Source organism: Euprymna scolopes, chromosome 43, assembly GCF_053919585.1.
Source record: "Euprymna scolopes isolate OS-2025 chromosome 43, ASM5391958v1, whole genome shotgun sequence".
Taxonomy (NCBI): domain Eukaryota; kingdom Metazoa; phylum Mollusca; class Cephalopoda; order Sepiida; family Sepiolidae; genus Euprymna; species Euprymna scolopes.
The window spans coordinates 20909482-20934421 of NC_136524.1; the positions used below are offsets into that span (position 1 = coordinate 20909482).

Genomic DNA, 24940 nt, shown 5'->3' on the forward strand with positions numbered 1-24940 from the left:
CTTTCTATCCCCTTTCCCAATTGGAGATAATTTTCCAAGTCCCATTGGTTTTTAAACATTTTCAGGAATGTAATATACAATATATCTGATAGAGCTACATATATCTTTGAAATGAATTATTACCACAAAACTGCTATGAATCATTGATTTTTGTTTTAAAAAAATCTTTGTAATATTGCCTAAAATTATCCTGGAGGTGATTTTTTAAATATGATATTTTGGTTCTATCACAGATACATATATCATAAAGATTTTTCTGCATTTTTATTTTTTTAGTATAGGAGGAATTCTGGACAACCACTAAGTTTTTTTTTTTCACAGACATCTGTGATATAAATGCTATTAGAGTATTATTTCTTTTTGTAAGACATTATCAGTAAGAACTCATCTTTCTACTCAATTGAAAAGAACTTTCCTTTTTTTCTCTATGTGCCTACTGTCAGGCAGAATTTTCATCAACAGAGTTTATTTCCAAAAAACTTTCTGTCTGGTACACATTATCACAGAACTGTTTCCCTGTAAATTACAATACAGTCATCTTTAAATCTCATCTTAAATCATTTTCATAAGTAATCTAATTTTGTTAATTCTATTCATTATTTTCAATCCTCTCATCATATTAATCATCATTCAACTTACTTTCCATCTTATTACCCTTATTTTTGAGTGGATTTAGCCTTGATAAATAATGACATATATATATAGGTGCCTCCAATAAGTTTCCAGATTTTTTCCATATGGGCATTTTTATTGATAGTACACACATGAAACTCTAGTCCCTTTCAAAGCAATCTCCTTCGGCTGCAATGTACTTGTACCGTTTCAACAACTTCTGGAAGGCCCCATGGAAGTCCTTTTCTGTGAATGTGTCAGTGACCCTCATTACAGCCGCTTTCATCTCCCTAATTTACTTATAATGACAGCCTGTAAGGTTTTCCTTGAGCTTAGGGAATGACCAAAAGTCACAGGGAGCAAGGTCTGAACTATAGGGAGGGTGAGGAACTGTCTTGATGCCCATCTTCATCAAATAGTCTGTGATAAGAATGGAGTTGTGGACTTGTGCATTAATGCAAATCTTCTGTACCTTCAGTTCCTTACAAATAATTATGTTTACAGTTCCCACACTGACATCAAATTGTGCACTTACTGTCTCTATAGAAACACAATGGTCCTTATCCATGAAATCCTTTATTTGGCTAATCCGTTCTTATCCATGAAATCCTTTATTTGGCTAATCCGTTCTTATCCATGAAATCCTTTATTTGGCTAATCCGTTCTTATCCATGAAATCCTTTATTTGGCTAATCCGTTCTTATCCATGAAATCCTTTATTTGGCTAATCCGTTCTTATCCATGAAATCCTTTATTTGGCTAATCCGTTCTTATCCATGAAATCCTTTATTTGGCTAATCCGTTCTTATCCATGAAATCATTTATTTGACTAATCTGTTCTTATCCATGAAATCCGTTCTGGAGTTCTGATTCCTTCCATACCTTTCATCATCTCTCATAGACTCCCTGCTTTCCTTGAATCTCTTATGCCACTCAAAAACTGATGATCAATTCTTGCAAAATGGTCCAAAAGCAGTCTGAATCATTCCATACGTTTCTCTGGCATTTTTTCCAAGTTTAAAACAGAATTTTAATGCATATTATTCTTCTAAAATGTCTTCACATCCAGATTGCACTTTTGAAACGCTGTGACAATCAGGCTTAAGTAGGGTGTATTCCAATTCTTACTGTAGTTGTTCATTTGAACATTGAATCATAAAAATTGTTCGGTCATCTCATAAGATGTATAGCAATAACATACTAAATTGTCTACGACAATTTTAAATGCCTGTACAAAAAGTCTGGAAACTTATTGAAGGCACTATGTATCTATTTTTCTTACTTTTCAGGTGTTGTTCCCTTTATTTGGTCAACTGGATTTGCCTGTTATCAAAAACCCAGAAGAAAAACCAGTCATAGATCTTAGCATTTGGTGAGTCAATTTTTTTTTTCTCATTTCTTTTTTAATTCCAGGAAAAACAAAATAATTAGTACTTGTTTTTTGTTCAAATTTTATCTTAAATTTATATATATATATATATATATATATATATATATATATATATATATATATATACACACACACACACATACACACAGAAATAAAAACTGAACATAAACTTTTGGCCTTCGGGTCAAGATCAAAGTGTAGTATCTATTCTTCAGATACTGCACTTCAATTTTTTGTTCTCTGTCAGTGGAGGAGAAATCCTTCACGACTGAGACAATTTTTATTTTTGTTCCTTTTCTCCACATTAAAAAACGACCCTGGTGTCTAACTCTGTCCTGTGGCGAGGCATAGTAAATAGGAACCTAGTTATGTGTTCATCAACATTTCATCTTTATTTTTTCAAGACTTCGTCTGAATGAATGAAATTAAGAAAACTAAACACCAGTACAAATTTAAAATTTATTTAAAAATATATTTTTGATGTAATGAAATATATGACCCAGTTCCATTTCAGAAACAGAAAAAGTTGTTGGAAATTAAAAAAAAGTGGGGGGGGGCACATAGCATTGTGAAAGAGAGCAAGATGTTTTTTTATAACGTCATATAGCCATTAATATGTTAAAAATATATGATGCAATTCATATTCTTTTTTGGAACAAATATGTCCATGGATGTGTAGCTGAAATGAAATGATTGTATTTTTGTTAAGTAATTGATTGACTGATTATATGTATTAATTATTATAAGTGGTGTTTTCTGTATTGTGTGAGAGTTAACCTGTGTTTCAAATTAAATGATGTCCATTTAATAGAAGTTTACTTATTAATGGTGATACATTATAGAAAACTCAATGTTGTTTAACTGCGCTTCAATTTGCGATAAGGGCTTTTTTTTAATTAATTTTTTTAATTCAATTTTCACCCAAAACAAGGCACAGCGCCACTTTGAAGTAGGGGGCTACTATCGGGGATATAATTTGTGGGGGCATTATGAAGGGAGATGAGTAGAAAGATGTTTGTTCACATTACACTTGAACTTCTGCATATCAGTACAGTTGGGAAAGCAGAATCCCGGAAGGGAGTTCCAAAGACTTGCAGTTCTGGGGAAGAAACTATTGGAGTAAAAGGCTTTCTTACACCTAGGGATCCCTACTGTAAGGGGGTGGGACTTAGTTGCTTGTCGGGTTTGTTGGGGCTAGTCACCTCGAGGAGGTGCAAGTGCTTGCTGTTCGTCAGAGCATTCACCATTAAAGTATTTATAGAACAGGCGGAGGGATGAAACATTTCATCGATGAGACAGAGGCTGAAGCCTAGATGACAGTTCAAGTGCTGATTCAAAAGTCTCTGTCGCGGTTTATTTGAAATAAATTTAACTATTTTTGCTTGTTTGAATTCAAAAGTATGATTATGCTACAATATATATATATATATTTTTCTATATATAAGATACAAGTTGAACAATATTTTTCTCATCGTGTGTGTGTGTATATATATATATATATATATATATATATATATATATATATATATATATATATATTGAACATTTGATGATGCAATAAACAATGTACATTTTTTATCCATTATCAGTTAATTTTTTTCCATTTATATATATTCCATTTAATATTTCAAATTTTAATAAGAAGTTAACAATTTGCTTGAAGCATTCTCTAGTATGTATATATAAAGGAAATTTATAAGAGGCAATACAATATAGTTATAATGGATAGACATAAACTGAAGCAAATTAAGACATATAACAGGGGAACAAATTATACAGATTCACCCTTTATTAATATAATATAATATATATATATATAATAGAGAGAGAGGTTAATGTAGTTTGCTTGAAGCATTGTCTAATGTGTATATAAAGATAATTGATAGACAGCAATACAAATGCAAAGGTATAATAGATTGACACAAACTGAAACAAATTAAGACATACTGGTGGAACAAAATATGCAGATCCATATATATATATATATATATATATATATATATATATATATATATATATATATATATATATATATATATATATAGATATATATGTATATATAGATATATATGTATATATATATATATATATAGATATATATATATATATATATATAGATATATATGTATATATATATATATAGATATATATGTATATATATATATATATAGATATATATGTATATATATATATATAGATATATATGTATATATATATATATATAGATATATATGTATATATATATATATATAGATATATATGTATATATATATATATATAGATATATATGTATATATATATATATATAGATATATATGTATATATATATATATATAGATATATATGTATATATATATATATATAGATATATATGTATATATATATATATATAGATATATATGTATATATATATATATATAGATATATATGTATATATATATATATATATAGATATATATGTATATATATATATATAGATATATATGTATATATATATATATATATAGATATATATGTATATATATATATATATATAGATATATATGTATATATATATATATGTATATATATATATATATGCTTTTAACATTGTATTGTGTTTTTACTTGTGTCAATGTGGTCTAATGGAAGTTTCGGAAAAATTTCCTTCTATGTTCTTAGTTCAAACGTGCATAGGGGCTGTTGTAGACGTAATTGTCTCCAGTTCATTTTTGGATTCTTTTTTTTTTTTCTATCAGGGATCTACTGGAGCACTTGGTTGGCAAACATCTTTGGGACTAGTTTTAGTGTATGTCCAAACCAGCCTAGGCATTGACAATAATGTTGGTTAATGCAGTCTCTGACTTCTTGGTAGTTCAATCTGTTTATTGATCTGGACTAAGAAAAGATCCCCAAGTTTAACAAGATACACGTGAAAAAGGTTAGAGATTATATCGGCTGAAAAGGTTGTGTGAATGACACTCCAGATAAGAACAGTTGTTTGAATAATTCAAATAATACAAATTATCAGTCGCCATCTCAAAAATTATTGAAACAAAATGTTCGTGTCTTGACGAAGAAAGCATTATTTTAAAAGGTCAAAAGTTAAAAGAAGTAAATGAGCTCATAAATAGGTATTCTTAGTATTGACCTTACTGAGGATTGAACGTTCAACCTTCAGAAGGCTGTCATTTGGAACTGATTATTAGTTTAATCCTAAGGAGCTATGGTTCAACAAATAAAAGTAATAATTAGTTAATACATCTTTCCATCATCAATGCTCTGATCCCCATCTGGTATCAATTGAAATGAATGCCTCTCATCTTGGGGAGGCTTCATGTTTTGACAAGATTCTGGGTCTGATCTTTACTCCTGATCTGAAATGGAACACGTACATCAAATATGTTGCTAATGTTGCTGGAAAAATGGTTGGATCATTCTATCACTCTAGATATTTCACTGCTGATACAATTCTCTATCTGTATAAGAGCCAAGTACATCCTAAGATGGAGTGCTGTTGCCACATCTAGGCAGGAGCTGCTAGAAGCACCCTTCACAGAATTTAAAACAGACTTCGTAGCCTAGTAGGGGATACCCTTTTCTCTTCCCTGCAACCTCTTTCCCACAGAAGAGACATTACTAGCCTGTCTCTGTTTTATCATTATTTTCATGGCAAGTGCTCCAATCTATGGTCCTCCCTTGCCAAACTTTCATGAAAAACACTTGTCTAGCTGAAAACACTATCAATAATTTCCCAATTCTTTATCTGTGCCTAAACCTAAACGTAGATTCCATGAACAAAGCTTCTTTCTTAGAACTGCACGCCTGTGGAACTGTCTTCCATTTCCCTGCTTTCCAACTGACTACAATCTGATTGTCTTCAAGTCTAACGTAAACAAGTTCTTGATGAGCCGTTCCACTTAAGTAATCCAATTTACCAAATTTTCACTACTAACAATTACTATGATATTGTCCCATTGATTACGGTACGCTCATTAACCCTTATCCTCGAGTGGCATCCAGACCTTGATAAGAGGTGACACTTTTGTAAAAAAAAAAAAAAAAAATTCTCAGTGACAGTCTTTTGAAGGTTGATATACTTAAGACTTCTACCCGATCATGGCTGATGGAACGAGAATAAGCTACAAGGACCAAATAAATATGACAAGATGTACCTTAAGAATGTCAGAGATTACATCAGCCAAAACTTTGTCGGAATGACCTGATAAGAAAAATAATCCAAATGATCAGTCCTCATCTGGAAAATTCCAAGATCAAAGGTTGACTAAGTAAGCAATTCTAAATCTTACATCTTTATGTGAATCATTATAAAAAAGAAACAATGCAAATTTTTTTAAAAAATTCTACTTAGATAGAAAATAAGTGTTTGGTGAAAAGATGATAATGTATTCAATTCAATAGTTACTAATAATGGCCAATAATGTTTATTTCTTTTTCTACCGTTATTTCTAAATCCAGCCAATAATTAAATCAGAAAATGTTCTATGATATTGATTCTTAACAAGAAATAGCGAAAATCATTTTTACAAATAAAAATAAATTTGCAAAATTGTTTTTTAAAAGAAGAAGAAAAAAAAAAGAAATATATTTAATGGCAAAATCAGTTCCTAATTAAAAGACTGTGTAAAATATATAATGAGCACTTTTTTGTTTTTCGAATTTTTTAGATAGGGATTGATTATTCATATTATTTGGATTCTTCAGACTGCTATTCTCATCTTCAATGTTATTTTCACAACCTCCAACCTTTTTCAGGTGTATCTTGTCAAATTCTGGAATCTTTCTGTCGAACTTGGGAAATCTGCATGAAATTTTGAACAAAACTCTTTATTTAATCTACAGATGTAGCATGTTCTTATTCTGTCAAGCATGACTGGGTAGAAGTCCTAAGTAATTCACAAGTGTTGCTTGCACTGATCCGTGGCATAATGAGTAAAGTACTTGGTAAAATTCAGTTATAAGTTACACTCTTCTGGAGGTTGAAGATTCTATTCTCAGTGTGAACGGCACTCAAAATACAACCGTGAATAACTTCTACCCAATCATGACTCACGGTATGCATTTTTTTTGTTTTTTAAATTCAACTCTGTTTTTTAATTGTAGGCATTTTTCAAGAGTGATAACCCTTTTATTTGTACTCAACAAAATCTCTTACAAATCTCTATACTAATAAAATTGTGTTCACAACTTCACAACTACATGTGTTTCTCACCTCTATGTGACTTGCACGTTATTTTTATTATTTATTATCAATAAATTTCTTATTGAACTCAACAATCCAATAACATAAAGTACTAAAACAAACTGTAAACAAAATTCTATAGAAAACACTGTATTATGAAATAAAATCCACCAGGATGCATTTCTGTTCCTAAAGAAGTCGATTATTTTACTTTTTTTGGTAGTAGTTGAAATAGAAAGAATGAATTACTGTAACCCGTCAAAATCTGAAAGCAATTTGTAAGCCTTTAAACTCTAGAGCAGTAAGTCATATAAACTGATTTTAAAATTCTTACCAAATTCTCATTTTATTAAAAGATTGAAACCATTTACATCCAATAATTTCATAAATTGAGATTAAAACAACCTTAACTATATACTACTACTACTACTACTACTACTACTACTACTGTACTATACCTTAACTACAATTACTTGATAGTTTTATTATAATTTAATAAAATAAAAAAAAGGAAAGCAAAAATATAAGTGTATGTTTAGATTATTCTAACTACTGTCTTCACCTGGAGTGTTTTTCTCACAACGTTTTGGCTGATGTATCCTCTAACCTTCTTCAGGTGTATCTTGTTGAACTCGAGGAATCTTGCTGTTGAACTCTGGAAAATGTACAGAATTCTTAATGGGGTAGCATGCTCTTATTCTGTAAGCCATGACTGAGTCTTAAGTAATTAACACCTATATTCTTGGCATGGCCCACACTGAGGATTGAACCTTCAACCTCCAGAAGAGTGTCAGTTAGAACTCAATTATATTTAATACTTTACCTGTTACTCCATGGGATCTTGCAGAAAATAAAAAGATTCCTTGATAATGCCAGATAGGTTAAGCATAGCTAAGTAGAAAGTAAACAAAAGTTTGCAATAATCAATGTTACATTGACACAAGATCTAAACTTCAACCTCTGTCCCATCAACGAAATGTTGCATCCCTCTGCCTGTTTTACAAGTATTTTAATAGTGAATGGTACAAGCTCTTGTACCCCCTCGATGTAAATATCCCCATCAAACCCGACAAGCAGCCAAATCCCACCCCTACACTGTAGAGATCCCTAGATGTAAGAAAGCGTTCTACTGTAATAGTTTCTTCCCCCAGAACTGCTTGACTCTGGAATTCCCTTCCGGTTTCCTGCTTCCCAAACTGTACTGACATGCAGAAGTTCAAGTGTAATGTGAACAGACATCTTGCTGCTCAACTCCCTACATAGTATCCCTGCAACTTATGGCCCTAACAATAGCCTCCTACATCAAAGTGGCACTATGCCTTGTTTGGGATGAAAATGTAATCACACACACGCACGCACACACGCACGCGCACACACACACACACACACACTTTGAATAATATAGAGATTTTTTGAAGAACTACTGTTTAAGGACAAAAGAGCAACAGTTGATGGTATGCTTTGCATGGAAAGAAATAATGAGGATGATACGTTGAATATGTAATGTAAGTTTTAAAGATGGGGTTAGATCTGATGACCTCAGAGGAAGATTAAATCTGGACAGTAAAAGGAGATGTGTGTAGAACAGGAGTCCTTGATGGTATGGTCACATTGAAAGAATGGATGAGAGTTCTTGAGTTAGTAGATGTAGGACAGTTAGTGGAGAAAGGACAATAGAAAATATGAATGGAAGTGAAGTGATAAACTTTAGAGAAAGTGGGATAAATAAAGGCCTGGCCAGAGATAGGTTATTTTGGAAGTCAGTTTCTAAAAGCTGTCCAACATATGCCAGCATTTAAAACAAAGATTAAACCGAAGAAGAAGAAGAATTGATGAGAATGCTTGGATTGGCAGATGTAGTACATATAAGATGGTAGAATTAATTCACAGAGGAAGGCCAAGGAAAATGTCGGAGAAAATGGTAACGATGAATTGGAGAGGAAGATGGATAGATAAAACCTGGCCAGAGATAGGTGAGCTTGGAAGTCAGTTTCTAAAAGCAGGCAAACACATGACCTCATGTAAAACATGTTAAACCAAAACAAAGATGATGATGATGCAGTATTAAAGTGGGATAAATAAAAACCTGGCCAGAGATAGGTTAGTTTGGCAGTCAATTTCTAAAAGCTGTTCAAAACATGCCAGCATGCAAAACAGATGTTAAACCGAATATGATGATGATGCTGTATAAGCTGTTTGACATATTAGCTTGCACAATTTAATTCCATTATTTAACAGTTAAAAAATATATGTGTTCATTTAACTGGGAAAATATCTGTTTAACTTGTAGCCTTCCTGTTTATTTTAGAATTTTTCAAAACAAGCAGCACAATCTTTCCGAATTCTATTTTTAGCTGATTTTTTTTAATAACAGCTGATTTCTATGGGAACAGGATAAGGAACCAGCAATCTCTTATCATTAAACACATTTCAAACAGCAGTTGCCTTACGTTCTGTTTTTATAGCACAAAACACTCAACTTCTTAGGATCAAAATAGTTGGAATAAGACAGCAGATATTGCATGCAAGCGCACACACATACACAGTTATATTCTTTCAGATAAAGCTATATAGCAATAGTTAAACTTTTTAGTCTGTTAAAAACAAGCAAAAGTTATAGTCCATTGACTTAGAATGAGTGCTTTATGCCAAATTGGTGGCTGAATATGGTTAAATTTATGCTCATTTTTGCATTGAATACTAATCTCTATTAATCACTAACTGTGCATCAAATGGATACCATAATACTTAATTTGCTCCATTTTATTATAATAATGGTACATACAAAATTTTAGCCAAATCAGCTCAGTAGTTTCTGAGAAAAAATTAGAATGGACAGACAGACTAAGAGATAAATGATTAAAAGCATCTGATCTTGAGACTAGCTGGAAGATTCCACACCCTATCCTGTATTGCCCCATTCCCATAGTACCTCTTTATTATCTTATTTTTTACATTTTATAAAATTACTAGTAATTGATTATCTATTAAAATAAAAAATATATGTATAAATACTAATATGAACTTTTTAAAAATCCTATATAATAACATAAAATGTTAACTTAATTCGGTAAATGTTACCTTAGGCTACAACAAAGCACTGACCTTTTCTCCACGTTAAAAAACGACCCTGGTGTCTAACTCTGTCCCGTGGGGAGGCATAGTAAATAGGTACAACAAAGCACTGACCACTCTAATTTGTTTGTTTTTTTGTTTTTTTTTAGAGGTATTCGATGGTGCTGACAATGAATCTGATAATCAAACTCGTCACAAATTTACCGTTTGCATTGTATGAACTCTTGGACCGTGGGACTATTTTGCTTCATTTCATCGCCTTTGGTAGTGTTTTTCTTACATGATATATTCGTCTGCGAACAGGCATAGTGAAGTGTTTTATTAACACTAATTAAAAAGTAATTTTATTAACAAATGGCTGCTTAAAGAGGAATCTTTAAGCAGCCATTTGAAATAAGAAAGTTTAAATAAAAAATATGTGGTTCATTTTTTTTGTTTGTCTTGCATAGTTTTTTATGCATTTTAATTGATCTAAAAGAATAAAGTTTTCATGAGCGGTTTACAAAAACATAAGCACCAAACATATTTTTATGTTTTTCATTCATTTTTTAGGGGGGAGTATTCAATTATACAACTTGTGTAGTTTAACAGGTGCTTCTGCAGTTTAATTAACTGTTTTTTCGTAAGTAATGCGCAGACATTTGCTGAGTTACCGTTTAACATTTCACAAAAAAATTCTGTTAACATTGGGGAGGAGGCGTGGGGGGGGGGGTCAGGGGTGGTGCCGAGGTGGCAGCGGCCCTTCCCCAGTGTAAATAGAATTTTGGTGAAATGTTAAACGGTATTCTATTCGGTAAATGTCAGTGCGTTACTTACGGAAAAATGGTTTATTAAACTGCAGAAGCACCTGTTAAACTACACAAGTTCTACCCCCCCCCCTCCAAAAAAAGATCAAGACATAAAAATATTTTTGTAAACGGCTCGTGAAAACTTTATTTTTTAGATCAATTAAAAAGTATTAAAAACTATGTAAGACAAAAAAAAAATGAACCACATATTTTTTTTTTTTTTAAACTTTCTTATTTCAATTGGCCGCCTAAAGATTCCCCTGGGGTGTGATAAGACACTTCACTATGCCCGTTCACATGTGAATGTATCATGTAAGAAAAACACTACCGAACACAGTAAAATGGCGCAAAATAGTTCTAAGGTCCAGGGGTTCATACCATGCAAACATTAAATTTGCGGCGGGTTTGATTATCAGATTCGTTGTCAGCAACCTCGAATACCCCTAAAAACCAAATTAAAATGGTTGGTGTTCTGTTGTAGCATAAGCTAACATTTACCCTTAATTCTAATGATATAAGAATATCATATTAATCACCAAACACACTCAAACAAATTTCAATATTCTTCATTTGAATATTTTTTAAGTTTGTAATGAATTAATATTTCGTAATGTACATTTCTAATTTCTATTGCCAAATTTTCTCCTACATACACAATCGTCGTTTTGTCAATCGTACTGTTATTGAAATTATTAGGTTGACAAGAAAGATCTTGTGGAATTTTAAATTTTGATTTCAAATGATGCATTTTCAAATAATTTTTCCTTATAATACCTTTACTTTATATATCATTTTAAAGAGCGTTTTTCACTCTATCTAATCGTTTTTATTACAATCGTTTTTAAACAATTGTCTTCTTTTCAGAATGTTGAATACAAGATGGAAGAAAGTAAATCCACACAATTTTCTTATTTCAATTCAAGCTGGGGCAAAAAGCTGCTGAAGCAACTCGTGATATCAACAAAGCGTTTGGCCTAGGAACCACTACTGAATGCACAGCACAATGGTAGTTTAAGAAATTTTGTGGTGCAACAAGAGTCTTGAAGATGACTGTAGTGGTTGACTATTGAATGTTGACAACGATCAATTAAGAGCCTTATTTCAAGGCAATCTATGCACAACTGTTTGAAAAATCGCTTCTGAATTAGACATAATGTGCACAACAATTTCTAACCACTTTAAAGAGATTGGAAAACTTCATAAATGGGTGTCTCATGAATTGAACAACAACCAAAAGAAACGCCATTATGAAGTGTCACCTTCCCTTTTTTAGTGCAACAAGAACGACCTGTTTCTCAACGGGGTTGTGACTTGCGATGACAAACACGCAATGCTCAGCTCCGTAATTAAACACTGACAGATCTCCATGACACTTCCCAAAGCCAGAGTTGCACCAAACGATGATGATGACTGTTTGGTGGTCTGCAACAGGTCTCCTCCATTTAACTAATTTCATTTTCAAGAGAGGTAATTTACATGAAAACTTCCAGCGTTAGTAAAATTTCAAATGTTTCAGAAATATGTAAAACAGATATTACACTTTGATCTTAGCCAAAAGGCTAAGGAATCATAAAAGGTAATGTTCTTGTGACTAGACATTTTTAAAGGAATGAAAAAAGAAAAAAAAGTTGATTTAATCAGAATGTCTTTTAATAGGAGTGGATAGTGTAGCATTCCCAGGAATTATCTCCCTATTCTTTTGTAGTGTTCGTTCATGATGATACCATCCTCTCAGTGGTCAGTGTAGTATATGTCCATTCATTAGAATACCATATTTTCATGCCAGCAAGAATATGTGACCGATGGGAATGATCGTCAAAGTATGTGCATTTATATGCAATAAAAGAGCAAATAGTAAGAAAGCAACAGTTTTTTTACAAAAAATTGTAAATGTACATAATAAATGTACATAATAAATGTAAAAAATGTACATAATAAATGTACATAATAATTGTAAAAAATGTACATAATAATGTACATAATAATTGTACATGATAATTGTAATAAATGTACATAATAATTGTACATAATAATTGTAAAAAATGTACATAATAATTGTACATAATTGTACATAATAATTGTAATAAATGTACATAATAATTGTAAAAAATGTACATAATAATTGTACATAATAATTGTACATAATAATTGTAATAAATGTACATAATAATTGTACATAATAATTGTAAAAAATGTACATAATAATTGTAAAAAATGTACATAATAATTGTACATAATAATTGTACATAATAATTGTAATAAATGTACATAATAATTGTACATAATAATTGTAAAAAATGTACATAATAATTGTACATAATAATTGTAATAAATGTACATAATAATTGTACATAATAATTGTAAAAAATGTACTGTACATAATAATTGTACATAATAATTGTACATAATAATTGTAAAAAATGTACATAATAATTGTAAAAAATGTACATAATAATTGTAATAAATGTACATAATAAATGTACATGATAATTGTAAAAAATGTACATAATAATTGTAATAAATGTACATGATAATTGTAAAAAATGTACATGATAATTGTAATAAATGTACATGATAATTGTAATAAATGTACATAATAATTGTAAAAAATGTACATAATAATTGTACATAATAATTGTACATAATAATTGTAAAAAATGTACATAATAATTGTAAAATGTACATAATCTGAAATAGAATTACAAACTAATAAACTTGAATTTCCATATTTGGATCCTTCAGATTACTGCTCTCATTTCGAGTTTTATCTTCACAATGTTTCAGTTGATGTAACTTCAGATCTTCTTCAGGATGTCTTGTTGAACCATGGAATTTACACATAATTTTAAACGGAACTCTTTATTTAATTCATGGAGGTAGCATGCTTTCATTCTATTAGCCAATTGTATTTTGAGCATCGCCCATACTGAGGATTGAACCTTTAACCCCAGGAAAGGTGTTATTTACAACTGAATTTTACTATTACACCACAGGTCCTTGCAGACAATTCTCTGTTTAGATGTACATTCTTATTACTTATCACTATACATCACTATTTATTACTACACATTGTTATTATATATATATATATATATATATATATATATATATATATATATATATATATATATAAAATCAAATTTTAGTCATTCAATAAAATTTTAAAATTCATGACGTGAAATGGTTAAATTTCAAATCAAAAGATTTTAATTATTCTATGTAAAACAAAGAATACATTTGAAATTCTATAGGATAAAGAGTTATAATATTTCAAATGTATTCTTTGTCTTACATTGAATAATTAAAATCTTTTGATTTGAAATTTAATCATTTCATGTCATAAATTTTAAAATTTTATTGAATGACTAAAATTTGCTTTATTTGCTCTATCTTGTATATATATATATATATATATATATATATATATATATATATATATATATATATATATATATATATATAGTAATTTATAAATATTTATAAAATTTAGTCGCCATATATATTTTATAAATTACTAACTAGCTCTACCTACGTATTGAGCACTTTTGAAGTAGATACTTAAAGTTTACGCATAAATCTATACTTTCGTATATTAAATTTATGTGAGTAAATGAAGTAGTTATATATATATATATATATATATATATATATATATATATATATATATACTAGCTGTACCCGGCCATGCGTTGCTGTGGCTCAGTTTGTTAAAATGGAACACATTCCTCATAAAAAAATTGCATTTTGTATTGTTTATTTATTTTATTATTTTTGCAATTTTTTTTATCAATAAAAGTTGGGTTTTCCCCCCAAGAAAAGGTGAATTTTTTACCATAAATTGTTAGGTGAAAGTTTTTTTTTTGTTTTTTTTTTTCAGGAAAACTTGAACTTTTTTAAAAGAAAGTTGGCAGTAAACATTTCTTTTCGAAAGCAGAATTTTTATTATAAAAAGAAAATATGAATGTTTTATATGAACACTGTAAATAGTTAGGTGAAAGTAGAGAAAAGTTAGATTTTTTTTTCAAGAGAATGTATAAATTTTTTTGGTCAATAGATGTTAAGAAAATAAACAGAAAAAATACTCCCATCATTAATTAATTCTGCAAAAAAATGAATAAAATGTTGGTTTAGTGTTTCAACATTTGAACAACGCTCAGCTGAATCCGGTGATTGCCGGTCGAACCCTAAACTAATTGGAATCCGGTGCAGGGAGGGGGGGGGTTAAATTCTGCATGAGTACCATTCTTTTTAATTTTGTCTTTTGTTCAATTTTTGTGTGGGCTTTTAGCGCTAGTAAACTAACAAATTTAACCAAAATGCAACAAATTCAACAATTAAATAATTTTAATAAAGGCCCAGCTCCTAATACAAATCCTAGTAAATCAATCCCCCTTATTGGAAACACTGAAAGGAAGGACGAAACCAAATTATTGCCAGTATGTTAGGGAGAGGATCTATAGGTGTATCAGAAAGTGGCCATTAAAAGTGATGATCAGAACCTTAATAATTCAACTTATTATTTTTTTAAGCTTATAACTATTTGAAAATATAATTCAAACCCTAATTTTTTTTCAATTAAAGGAGCAAAGACCAAATTTAAAAAAAATAACAGGTTTAATAGCAAATTATGCAATATTTGTTTCTTTAAAGCGGTTTTCTTTTTAAAAAAATATAAGGAAAATCAACATATTTTGACTTGCTTATAAATATATGTATATATATATATATGTATGTGTATATATATATATATATATATATATATATAAATGCCAAAAAATCACTTACCTAAAAAAAATATTAATGGGTAGCTCCATTCTTCATTGTTAAGAATTTATCCATATTTATATTTTAAATTCCATGTATTTTTTTAAATAAAAGGATTTTTTAAAGTGAGGATCCTAGAAAATCGCATTTTTGTAACATGTTTTGCGCAAAGCATTAAATAGCTGCTGCTAAAATGAAATTTATGAAGAATGGTTTCGTCCAAGGGCATAAATAATGTCTCTTTTTTATTGCATGTGTTAACCAAAATTACTATTTTTCATCCTCCATAGTTAAAGAAACGCACATTCACTTGTAAGTTTTTCCCCTAGAACAAAAAATCCGCTTCATCGATTTTTTAACAATGCTTTTAATGAAATACACGAGTTTTTGATTGATATATTTTAATACTTCTTCATCAACTAATTTTTTTTTTTTAATATCTAAAAAAAAGAAAACATTCAATGAGATAGAAAAATTTGCCGTCAGCATTTGGTATTTACTTGACGATGTAAACATAACATGAGCTTTCATTAAAAAAAAATCAACGTGTTTTTTTTTTTTAAAAAAAGGTTTTACACTTTGGACTTTACAGGTAAATTTCCAAAAATCTATTCTTTTTTTGTTTTAAATTGGAATATTTTCTTTATTGATCTTTTATCTTCAATTTGTGATATATAAAACTTTGACACATAAATTAATTAAAATTTTAATAAACATTTCAAAATGGGGGTGTGAATTTGAAAAAAAAAAAAAAAAACGTTTGTCTAAAATATTATATTTAGTTTATTGGAAAGAGCATAAAATTTCACATTGACCCTGAAAATATCGTAAAAATTGAACCAATAGAAAATTTTTTTATAGATTTTTAAAGTTTAAAAATTGAAAAATATTTAACTCGTAAAATTCTATTGATTTTATTACATAAAAAAATGGCTGCATGAAGGCACGCGGGCATTTTGTAAACACTGTTTTTTTTAAAATAAAAAATAACATTTCTATTATTTTTTAAACAACTTTAATAGTTTATTTTGAAAGTATATTCCATATAGAAAATAAACAACTCACTTTAAAAAGAGAAATTACGAGTTTTTTTTATATTTTATTCGCAGTTTTCTGTTAGAGGTGTCAAAAATTCCTCCAAATTTCTGATACATCTAGAGTTTCTATTCTTTTTTTACTTTCTTTCAATATTTTAAGCAGATTTGTCACTCAGCTAGCAGATTTGGTGCTTCTACACTTTATTGCCGAAATTGGAGACGCCATTTTTTTTTCACGCACTTGCTATCCAAATCTAGGGGAGACATCATTATATGGCCGAACGATTGCTTCCGGAAAGGGAAAGAATAAATTTACCAAAATTTACATTTATTACTTCTGGAAACGATAAATTAAACTAAATAAATTTACCAAAATTAACATTTATTATTCCCTTAAACTAAAATTATCATTTATTACTTCCGATATTACTGGAGAAAATGAATCTTGACAATTCAAAAAACTATTAAAAATTATTTGTTCGAAAAAAAAAAAAAAAAAAAAACACAGAAAGGAAAAAATCAACAAACAAAAAAAAACAACTAATAAATTTTTTGGTTTTGTTTTGGTTTTCAAATGGCGCTCGCCCAGGTTAAACTATTATAAATATTTCATTTTAATTTTCTGTTTTTAATAAAAAAAAAAAAAATTGTTCCATGAAAAACTTTCCCGTTCTCATCGATTAAATCGAAACATTTCCAATTAAACAATTACGGATATATGTTCTCTTTCACTTTCTTTATTTACTTTTAAAGCAACATTGGACTTTTATAAAATAGTTTTTTTGTTTTGTTTTGTTTTTGTTTTTTTCGAACAAATAAATAATTTTAGACATTTTTTGGAATTGTCAAGACTCATTTTCTCCAGTAATATCGGTTTACCAAGTTTCTGGAAGTAATAAATGATAATTTTAGTTTAATTTAACGTTTCCGGAAGTAATAAATGTTAATTTTGGTAAATTTATTCTTTCCCTTTCCGGAAGCAATCGTTCGGCCATATAATGATGTCTCCCCTAGATTTGGATAGCAAGTGCGTGAAAAAAAAAAATGGCGTCTCCAATTTCGGCAATAAAGTGTAGAAGCACCCCAGATTTTTATGGGTCGCTATTTTTGCCATAAATTGTTTGGTGAAAGTTTTTTTTTTTTTTTCAGGAAAACTTACATTTTTTAAAGAAAGTTGGTAGTAAACGTGTCTTTTTGAAAACAGAATTTGGTACTCCTTGGGCGTTGAGTTCCATGGCAACCAGCATAAAAAAAATATGCATCGCTCCATTTCTGACGCAAGCGCACGTAACACTTTTTTATTTACTGACGTTGTCGTAGTAACTAAACGATTATTTTTCACATTATTTATTTTGAAAAAAAGTTTTACTCTTTATGAATATTAAAAGAAAAATTACTAAACATTTATTAATAACGCCTCACTTTTACAGACATTTGTTTTTAAATTTCTTTTTAAATGACGACTTTTATCGACTTTTATTTTAATAGCATTTGGGGATGGGTAAAAAACGAAAAAAATAACTAAGCCATTTACTGACAATTTCTCGGTATCTTGACTTTGATAACATTTATTTGTTAAAAATATTTGTAAAAGTGAGAATTATCAGTAAATGGTTTAGTTATTTTTTTTTTTTTTTTTACCCATCCACAAATGCTATTAAAAAAAAGAAAGTCGATAAAAAGTCATTTAAAAAGAAATTAAAACAAATGTCAGCATACCCATCCGCAAGTGCTATTAAAAAAAAGTCGATAAAAGTCGTCATTTAAGAAATTTAAAAACAAATGTCTTTAAAAGTGAGGCATTATTAATAAATGTTTAGTAATTTTTCTTTTAATATTCATAAAGAGTAAAACTTTTTTTCAAAATAATGTGACAGATAATCGTTTAGTTACTACGACAACATTAGTAAATAAAAAAGTGTTATGTGCGCTTGGAGCGACGCGTGTTGTTTATGCTGGTCGCCATGGAACTCAACGCCCAAGGAGTACCCCAAATTTTTATTATAAAAAGAAAAGATGAATGCTTTATATGAACACTAAATAGTTAAGTGAAAGTAGAGAAAAGTTTGATTTTTTTTTTTTTTCAAGAGACTGTACAAATTATTTTTTTGGTCAACAGATGTTAAGAAAATAAACAGAAAAAATACTCCCATCATTAATTCTGCAAAAAAATAAATAAAATGTTGGTTTAGTGTTTAAACATTTGGACAACGCTCTGCTGAATTCGGTCACCATGATGCCCGGTTGAACCCTAAACTAATTGGAATCCGGTGTGTGTGTGTGGGGGGGGGTTAAATTCTGCATGAGTACCATTCTTTTTAATTTTATCTTTTGTTCAAATTTTGTGTGGACTTTTAGCGATTGCAAACTAACAAATTTAACCAAAATTCAAAAAATTCAACAATTAAATAATTTTGCTCAGCTTCTAATACAAATCCTAGTAAATGAATCCCTCTTATTCGAACACTCAAGGGAAAGACGGAACCAAATTATTGCCAGTATATTAGGGAGAGGTTCTATTTTTTATTTTTATTTATTTATTTATTTTTTTACAATATTTTAAGCAGATTTGAAACTCAGTTACCAGATTTTTATGGGTTGCTCGTTAACTTCCGATAAAACTTGCAAAGTACGCGCTGGATTGTTGTAAAAATGGAATGGAAATTTAAATTTCGCTCCGTTTTAATCTTTTTTTTTTTTAATTGTGCTTCTCCCAAACAAATATAATCAAGAGAATAACATTCAACAATTGTACTTTATATATATAAAACACGAAATATTAGAAAAATATATATATATTAACGAAAGAGAAATAATTCCATTTTTAAACAAAAAGTCACTTTGGTATATAAAAGTTCCGTTTAGTGATGTCACATGATGGCACGCGGTGTGAAATAATTGTCCCCAAATAAAAAAAATGGCCCATCAGTACAAAGAAAACCACCTATTTATTATAGAAAAATTAAGTATAATGTTATAATTAAAAAGAGATATATAAAAACATGCATGGGTACAGTAGACATATTATACCAAAATGTGGAAGCCATCCATCCAGTGGTTATTTAGACTATTAATTACAAACGAACCAAGAGTTACATATACATATATATATCTATATCTATATCTATATATATATATATATATATATATATATATATATATATATTGTAAGTTTTTTTTATTGACAGTTGTCTCTAAATCCTGTTATCAACATTTCTCGTCCACCTCTTCCAATAAATAATAATGATAATAAAAACAGTTATACTGTCCATTCTTGATTAACCCCCTTCTTTTATTTTATTTGCATTCAATTTACTTAACTGAAATAGGAAAATAAAGTCACTTTACCAATATACATCTCCAATAATCAACTCTAATGAACTTTATCTCCCACTCCCATACAACTTCATACAAAACATAAAGCAAATGAATATATATATATATATATATATATATATATATATATATATATATATATCAAACATATACAAGTGTATTTAATGAAAATATACATAACTAAAAATATAGTTTTAAATATAAAAACTACATAAAAAGATACATATAAAAACAAATTTAACCAATATACTTATGAAGAGTTTGAATGCAAAACACGATAAATCCAATTGACTTAAATTCAGTCATTAAGCAATGAAAGAACGAATATGTTGAATCTAATCTTTAACTAAAAGCTTACGATAATATTATATAAAACATGATTTTTCAGTGTGATCCAGTGTTTGTCTGCAAAACTTTTTATCATGATAGATTAGTCATTTTCAATATGGCGTTCATAGCATTTTACATTCAAACACTTCAGATATAAATTTAAAATTTTTCTTTTTGTTTATTTTATTTTATAGTTGTGGGTATAAAACAAAAATAAAATATAATTCTATTTATATATTTGTTTAGTTTAATTTGTTGTGATCATGTATATTAAATTTGATCTTATTTATGCTTTGTTTATCCTTCCAGTGCAAATTTGATGGGTCTGTTGTGTGATCTTTTGGAGAGCTCATCATCAATACAAGAGGAACTACTTCAAAGTAAAGGTTTTCTTGTCATCAGTTATTTGTTAGAAAAGGTAATTACAATAAAAAAATGGTAATATGTAAATACAATAGCTTTGAAATAAAATGGCCGCTGAATTCTTAAAATGTATTAAACAAGTCTTGTAAATATTTTTTATGACAATTTCATGCAGGCTAAAGAAATAACAATACTCCAACTTGTCATAAGGCTGGCTGACAATTTCAAAATGATTCAAGATATTACAAAGTGTCAGTTAATAGCCAATTCTTGGAGGTAATTTACCATGCATATTGAATTGTTATTTGTAGTCAATTGATGGTTTAAGAAGCCAAAGTTCAAAAGATGGATTTTGTTGTTCAATATGAAAAAACTCTTTTGTTTTCTTTTCTTTCTTTTCTTTTTTTTTTTTTTTTTTTTTTTTTTTTTGAGTGAAATTACCATTCCTTACAAAATCTTTATAATTTTTATGGGGAATAAGGATTTCTTTCAGTTTTCACATAAAACTCAAACTCTACGGCCATTTTCTTTCTAGACCATTGTGTCTACACATTAAAGAAAAAAACTAAATTTGATTTTCCTTCTTACTTTTAGCCTTGTTTTACTGTTAATTATTTTTTTCACATGCAGATATTACATCTCTGTAATAATGTCAGTTAATTGTTTCCATTTAATTTCACCCATAACTTTTTATTTGACCTTGACCTTCGAGGAGATAAGTTTAGCTCCTGCTAGTTATTTTCTTTTGTTTTCTTTTTTCTTATTGTTAAGTTACAGATGACTATCACTATTATTTTTATCAATTTTATATTTAGAAACATACTAACTAAGGAGAAATAAACTATTTTTATCTTATGGAAAAATAGATTAAAACAAAAAATGATTGCAATGCAGCACCTAAGTCTGAATAAAGGAGAAAAAAAAAGTGTAACAATATTCAAAATATCAGTCCGCTTCACAAAGACAAATCTTTTAATCAAGCAAAGTTTGTTTTAATAATTATCTTCAAGTTTTAAAATAAAAATTTTACTTGTAATTTAAATGAACCTAAATTGTAATGTAGTAAAAATTAAAAAAAAAAAAAAATTAAACGGTAATTAGAGTACCAATGGTTTCTATATAAAATGGGAGAAGTATATATGATTGTAAAAATACATATCATCTGGTCAAAATCTGAGAGAGCAAGAGAAGTAACTCATTTCAGAGTTACTTTGAGTTTTTACACATCTGTAGGAAAGTTATACCTCCGTTTTTGGTTTAAAATACCGATTCATTTGGACCGAATATTTAGTTTCAGAAACTTAAAAAAAAAAAAACTACTTTTGGTTTAACATTGAATCATTGGAATTTATAATTTGAGACCCGGTTAAATAATAAGATTTATAAAGACAATCTAACTTCTCCCATCCACTCTTTTTTTAATAAAGACCATAGAGATAAATTTTCACTATTAATGCTTTGGTATGGTTGTGTCTCTAAACCTTGATCTTAAAATATCATGTACTGACTGCCTTTGGTGTTTTCTACATAACCTATTTAGTTAGATACTTTTTTATTTTTATATATATGTATATGTGCATGGACGTGTATATATTTTATACATAATGTGTATGGCAGTGTCTAAATTTTCTGTATCTGTATACATATATTGTAAACATTTCTCTAACCAGAATCAGACCACCTAAGAGATATTCTCTTTGTTTGAAAAAGTAAGTGCCTCATTTAATGGGAAAGTCATGCTGGGATCGATCTTTGTGGGGAAAAGTCATTTTTATAGATAAGCTCCAGATATAACCCCTATGAATAGAAGTCGTTTGGATGTTGTCTTTGGTGGGTGCTGGAGACAATGACCACTAACAAAAGTCAAGTAAACCACTCAAGTGAAAAGATTTCAGGATAGGTAAAGTGTGTGTTGGGGGGAGGGGGAATAGTCAGAGCAAATATATGCATCCTCCTGTTTTTTTAGTCTAGGAGTATTATATAATTGTGAGAGAACTACATACAATACATAGTTAAAAATGGTTAAATTCTTTTGGACTATTAAAATAATTTCCAACACTATTGACAACTTTTACCTATTCATTTATTTACCTTTTTTTTGCCACTTATGTTTAAATTATGTTTGATATCTATAATATAAAAGCGAAAATGTGTGTGTATTTGTGCATTTTTTGTGTATGCCTGACAAAAGCTTTTGGGGTGGGGCGCGCTCGGTGGGGGTCACTCATTCTTAAAACTTTTTATATGCTACATATCTAAGATTTACGAAATGAGCTTGAGTGTATCTTCAATTTGGGCGACTTTTACATGTTATTTTCGCAGTATTTCTTAGTCTCCACATGTTTATTTGGCTTTTACATGTTATTTTCGCAGTATTTCTTAGTCTCCACATGTTTATTTGGCTTTTACATGTTATTTTCGCAGTATTTCTTAGTCTCCACATGTTTATTTGGCTTTTCCGTATGTAAGCAAAACTGAACCCATAGCAAAATGAACTTACCTGACACTCGTGCTTGGAACGTCCAGAAAGCAATGGGGTTTGATCAATGCGGCCAAAACCCATCATATCAGACAATTGTTATTCATTTTGACACTCCCCTATCTATGAGGAGGTTTTCCCCAACATCTTGGGGTAAACGCAGATACTGGCTTGCAGCCAAAGTTAAGTTTCCCCATATGTTGTGATGTTTCACTCACCTGTCATTTTACTTTTTAATCATTAAATTAAAACGCTTTTCATTCCTCTCCCTTCGTGGCCGAGCAGGTAAGATACCAGTCTTTTTTTTCCCCCCCTTTCTTTTCCACCTTCATGTCAAAGCTTCGGGTTCGAGCCTACCTTCCTACCAGAACTTTTTTTTTCCTTTTACACCTCCAAAACAACCGGGCAATGCCGGACACCCCCACTAGTCTATGATATGAAAGGCAAAATGGGCGGGCACATTTGTGTATATCCGTGAAAGGCTTTTTTCGTCAAGCTTCTCAACAGGGTTACTATTTTGGAGAACTTTCCATTATGCTCCCTAGATTATAATATCTTAGATTCGAAAATAGACGTCGTTTCTATCTTTATTTTGATCAAGTTTTAAAAACATCCCTGATTTCCGGTGTTTGTTTGTCTTTTTTGTATAAAAGCGAAAATAATCGAAGCGAAGTCACAAGCCTCCTGGCCTTCCGCCCAAGATGTCCAGAAAGGCAGCTTTGATCAATGTGGGGGAAACCTTTCATATCAGACAATTGCTATTCATTTGGACACCCCCTTTTAGTGGGGGCGGGGGGGAGAGCTGGTTTTCCCCAACATTGTGGGGAAACAGATACAGCAGAAACTGACCTACAGTTTGAAAAAGTAAGCCAAAGTTAATTCACTTAACTATCCATTTCTACAAGTCAACTTTTTGATTGATATCGCTAAATTTGAACGCTTTTCACTTCCTGTTGCATCATGGCGTAGCGGTAATATGTCAGGTTTTCTTTCACTTTCATTTCTACTTTTGTGTTATGGGTTCGAGCCTGTTTATATGTCCACCTAAAAATTTTGACAGAGGCAACGGATTTTCATGAGATCCGTATCGTTTTGAGGCTCGACCTTTCAAATGACAAATATTGAAAAATTGACTAAAAATATTAATTCCTTCACTCTGAACTAGACACTTTTCTACAGGGAAGGGTCGCTTTTTTTTTGCTTATATTTTCAAAAGTCATCCCCTCTTTTTAATTGCTTAGCCTTAACTTAAACAGTTGCCACTTCCAGTTTGGTGATGGGCGCAACAGCAAAGACGTCACGTTTTTTTTTTTTCACATTCTTTTTCTCCTTCGCGGTATGGGTCCGAGCCTGCCTGCCTACTACCACCCGGGCACCAAGGCTAGTAACTAATAAAGCAACTTATCCTTGAGCATTCTTTTGAGGTTTGCAAGCAGACAGTAGCAATTTTGTTTCATATCTGATGAATAGATTAAATATAGAAACAAGTCAAACTCAATTCATGTAGTTTTGCCATTGTTTCAATCAACTTGTGACATGGGGCATTGTCTTAGTGAAATAGCACTGACGTTTTTTCTCATGATT

The 24940-nt window shown here is 29.8% G+C and overlaps 1 protein-coding gene across 8 annotated transcripts in view; it reads left to right on the plus strand.

Annotated features, from left to right (window-relative positions):
• LOC145268225 (neurobeachin-like) overlaps window positions 1–24940 on the plus strand; it is a 607546-nt gene that overhangs the window by 248965 nt on the left and 333641 nt on the right. For all 8 annotated transcript variants that reach the window (XM_080123533.1, XM_080123540.1, XM_080123535.1 and 5 more), the window contains exons 13-14: window positions 1902–1984; window positions 20824–20932. In XM_080123533.1, coding sequence (XP_079979659.1) covers window positions 1902–1984; window positions 20824–20932 — 192 coding nt within the window. The remainder of the gene's footprint in view (window positions 1–1901; window positions 1985–20823; window positions 20933–24940) is intronic.